Here is a 3,084-nt window from a genome sequence, read left to right as displayed (position 1 = left end):
AACGGGAATGTTTGCCAAAGAGACAGTCCGCGCTTCTGGCCCCGTCTAACCCTTCGGTGACTTCAAGATTCTTGGAAAAGATCTCAATATTTTTTCCCAGAAGGTCAGACAGTGTAGAGGGTACAGAAAAGTTCCAAAGCCACGACTCATTCTCGTAGGGACAAAAGGCTCCTGGGTGGTCCTTAAACAGGTTGTCGCAAGGGTCAGGAATGTTAAATGTGCACAATGACACACCTATGTCGGACCAACCTGCTTCACACATCTCCCATATACTTAAAAAGGTAAAAATCTCATAATGAAATCTACTTCAATCGTCCTGTTCGTGAGCTTTGACTTGATCAGAAAATCGTGCCGAGGACAAACTTTGCGAGTTTTCAGCAGGTTGACGCCAGCAAAAGAGCCTGAAGGGTCTCAATGGCCATAAATCTAGTTGTATAGACCCAGACTGATTCAATCTAGCTCACAAACGACTTTGGCTTAATTTACTCTGTGGTACCAGTGTTTTTACCACTTAATGATCGTCAGTATGTAGCCTGATGAGCTGCGCTTTTTTTTCAACCGAATAATCGCTATTTCTAAGTATTTTTCACATTCCAAAGACCTTCAATACACGCAGTGTAACTCCCCAAGACGCCCCCCCCCCCCACTTCACAATTATACAAACTTTCATCCTCCAGAGTGTTTGGCGAACAGACATGCAAAGAAGAGACCGTTAGCATTCACCAGGCCTTCCTCGGTTGGTATATATCGTAGAATTAGGCAAAAGGGGAATGTTTGCCCAAGAGACAGTCTGCGCTTATGGCCCCGTCTAACCCTTCGGTGGTCAATATGCATTACCCATTGCAAATTATTCTCCTTATAGCCAGCATACGTAACTCTGGTAGAGACTACTAGTAACTGAACGTCCAGCTTACCTTGCTTAATTGGTCGTAGTAAAATGCAACACGTTTGTTGGCTGCTTGAGACAGAACTGGTCTGCAAGAGTAACAGTTAAGTAAACGTACAGATATCTCTGCTGTAGACTGCTTATATAAACAGGTTGTAAACCAACTGTGCGCCAGAAGACAGCCTAAGGCAAAACACCTGGGCTAGTCTCGAGCATTGACAGGTGTTTGTGTATGTCTTAGTGTGTGTGTGAGTGTGTGTGTGTGTGTGTTCGAATGTATGTACTATGTGCTTGTGTGTGTAAGATATCTTTCCATCCCACTTCAACGACATCATTGACATAAGTTATAACGAGTATTCATAAATCAGCCATGTTGATTTGATATATAGCTGACATCATGTATGGCCTGAATTATAAGTGGCCCCGGGCAATCGGGACACTGCGTTAATTTCGAGGCCTGGTTTCAAAGACCTTTTCTGCCGAACCCGCACGGGAGACGTTAGTTGCCCACAAGATCTCTACGTAGTTTTCCAATATCCTTTGCATAACATCATCACGTTGGCGCCTTCCTTCCCGCGAAAATGATGAATACTCAAGGTACACATGATGAAAACTCCTTGGTACAAAGTATACATGTCCATCCTTTCACAGCTTTTCTTTCGTCGTGAACGAGCAAGAAGATATGTCTCCAGTCTCCAGAAAACCATGTTGTGGGCCCTGTTTAAGGGAGCTGTCATGCTGTCATGCCGTCTCGGCTTTTTATGTGGGAAAGAATGCAAATTTTTCTGGATTGTCTCGTCGAAGGTGCGGACGTTGCAGAGATTCACTCCCCTCTCTATTGGTTCGCGGTTGTAAGTTGTCGATCCAGCGGCGAGGTATAAATTGGTGGGGCAGGATATTTTGTCTATTCATTCCTCCATCAACTTTGTCGCTTGTTTAACGCTAATCAGTCGACTACTTCAGGATGTCTGGACGTGGTAAAGGAGGCAAGGCACGCTCCAAGGCAAAGAGCCGTTCATCCCGAGCGGGTCTACATTTCCCGGTTGGCCGCGTCCATCGCTTCTTGCGAAAGGGGAACTACTCCGAGCGCGTTGGTGCCGGCGCTCCGGTGTACCTGGCGGCCGTGCTGGAGTACCTGACCGCCGAGATCCTCGAGCTGGCTGGTAACGCTGCCCGCGACAACAAGAAGACCAGGATCATCCCCCGTCACCTTCAACTGGCCGTCCGCAACGACGAGGAGTTGATCAAGCTGATGTCCGGCGTCACTATTGCACAGGGCGGTGTTCTCCCCAACATCCACTCCGTGCTTCTACCCAAGAAGACCGGCAAGGCCCAGTAGATTCCAGACGGAGAACGAAAACACCGGCCCTTTTCAGGGCCACCCACATCCTTACAAAAGAACTATCTCAATCACATATTCACACGAATACATACTATCCATGTCCCTTGAAACATGGAACACATGGAATAAAGAAGTATTTAAAAAAAACTTTGTTGACGTTGAAGTAATATAGCAAAGGCACCCCCCCCCACACACACACACACACGCGCGCGTGCATGTACAGCAACACCGCCCTCCCCATCCCATTGCCCAAGTTAAAAGATGAACGATCATACACACACACACACATACATACATACATACACACGCACATACACGCACGTCGCCCCCTTCATCTTTCAAGTAGTTCGTTTCATACTAGCTGACATATCTGCACATGATTTGTATAACTATAGAGGATGACCATGCAATACCAGCTGACATATCTGTACAATTTGGGTAATCGTAGAGGATGACCACGTACTGCTAGCTGACTTATCTATACAATTTGGGTAACCGTAAACGGTAAACACGTAAAGCACGTGGAGTAACACGTGGAATACCACGTGGAAGGCATGCCAATTAGCTTTTTTTCCGGGGGGGTGCTATATTACTCCAACGTCAACTTATTGGTATGTGGCCGTGTACAAACTCGTGTGGCTGTTGTGTGTTTATTGGAAAGGGCATCGTTGTATTCAAGAAATGTGAACGATGTAGATCTTTCTGGGGGTCTACCGAAAGTGCGAAAAGGAACGAAAAGAAACAAAAAGGAGCGAAAAGGAGCGAAAAGGAGCGAAAAGGAACGAAAGGGAACGAAAAGGAACGAAAAGGAAAGTACCGAAAGGGCCAAAAAGGTACGAAAAGGAACGAAAGGGAA

At 46.3% G+C, this 3,084-nt stretch overlaps 1 protein-coding gene across 1 annotated transcript; it reads left to right on the top strand.

Moving 5' to 3' along the window:
- Positions 1-1,787: 1,787 nt before the first annotated feature.
- LOC118432446 (histone H2A-like) lies at positions 1,788-2,347 on the top strand. The gene has a single exon (XM_035844029.1). The coding sequence runs from the start codon at positions 1,851-1,853 to the stop codon at positions 2,223-2,225; it is 375 nt and encodes a 124-aa protein (XP_035699922.1). The 5' UTR covers positions 1,788-1,850; the 3' UTR covers positions 2,226-2,347.
- Positions 2,348-3,084: the final 737 nt, after the last annotated feature.

This window comes from Branchiostoma floridae, chromosome 15, assembly GCF_000003815.2.
Source record: "Branchiostoma floridae strain S238N-H82 chromosome 15, Bfl_VNyyK, whole genome shotgun sequence".
NCBI classification, from domain to species: Eukaryota; Metazoa; Chordata; class Leptocardii; order Amphioxiformes; family Branchiostomatidae; genus Branchiostoma; species Branchiostoma floridae.
The sequence above is the reverse complement of the archived record's forward strand: the minus strand, read 5'-3'. Positions and strand labels throughout refer to the sequence as shown.

Bases quoted from the DNA above. Each gene is read 5' to 3' on its own strand.
- LOC118432446 (XM_035844029.1), top strand. From the start codon at position 1,851: ATGTCTGGACGTGGTAAAGGAGGCAAGGCACGCTCCAAGGCAAAGAGC.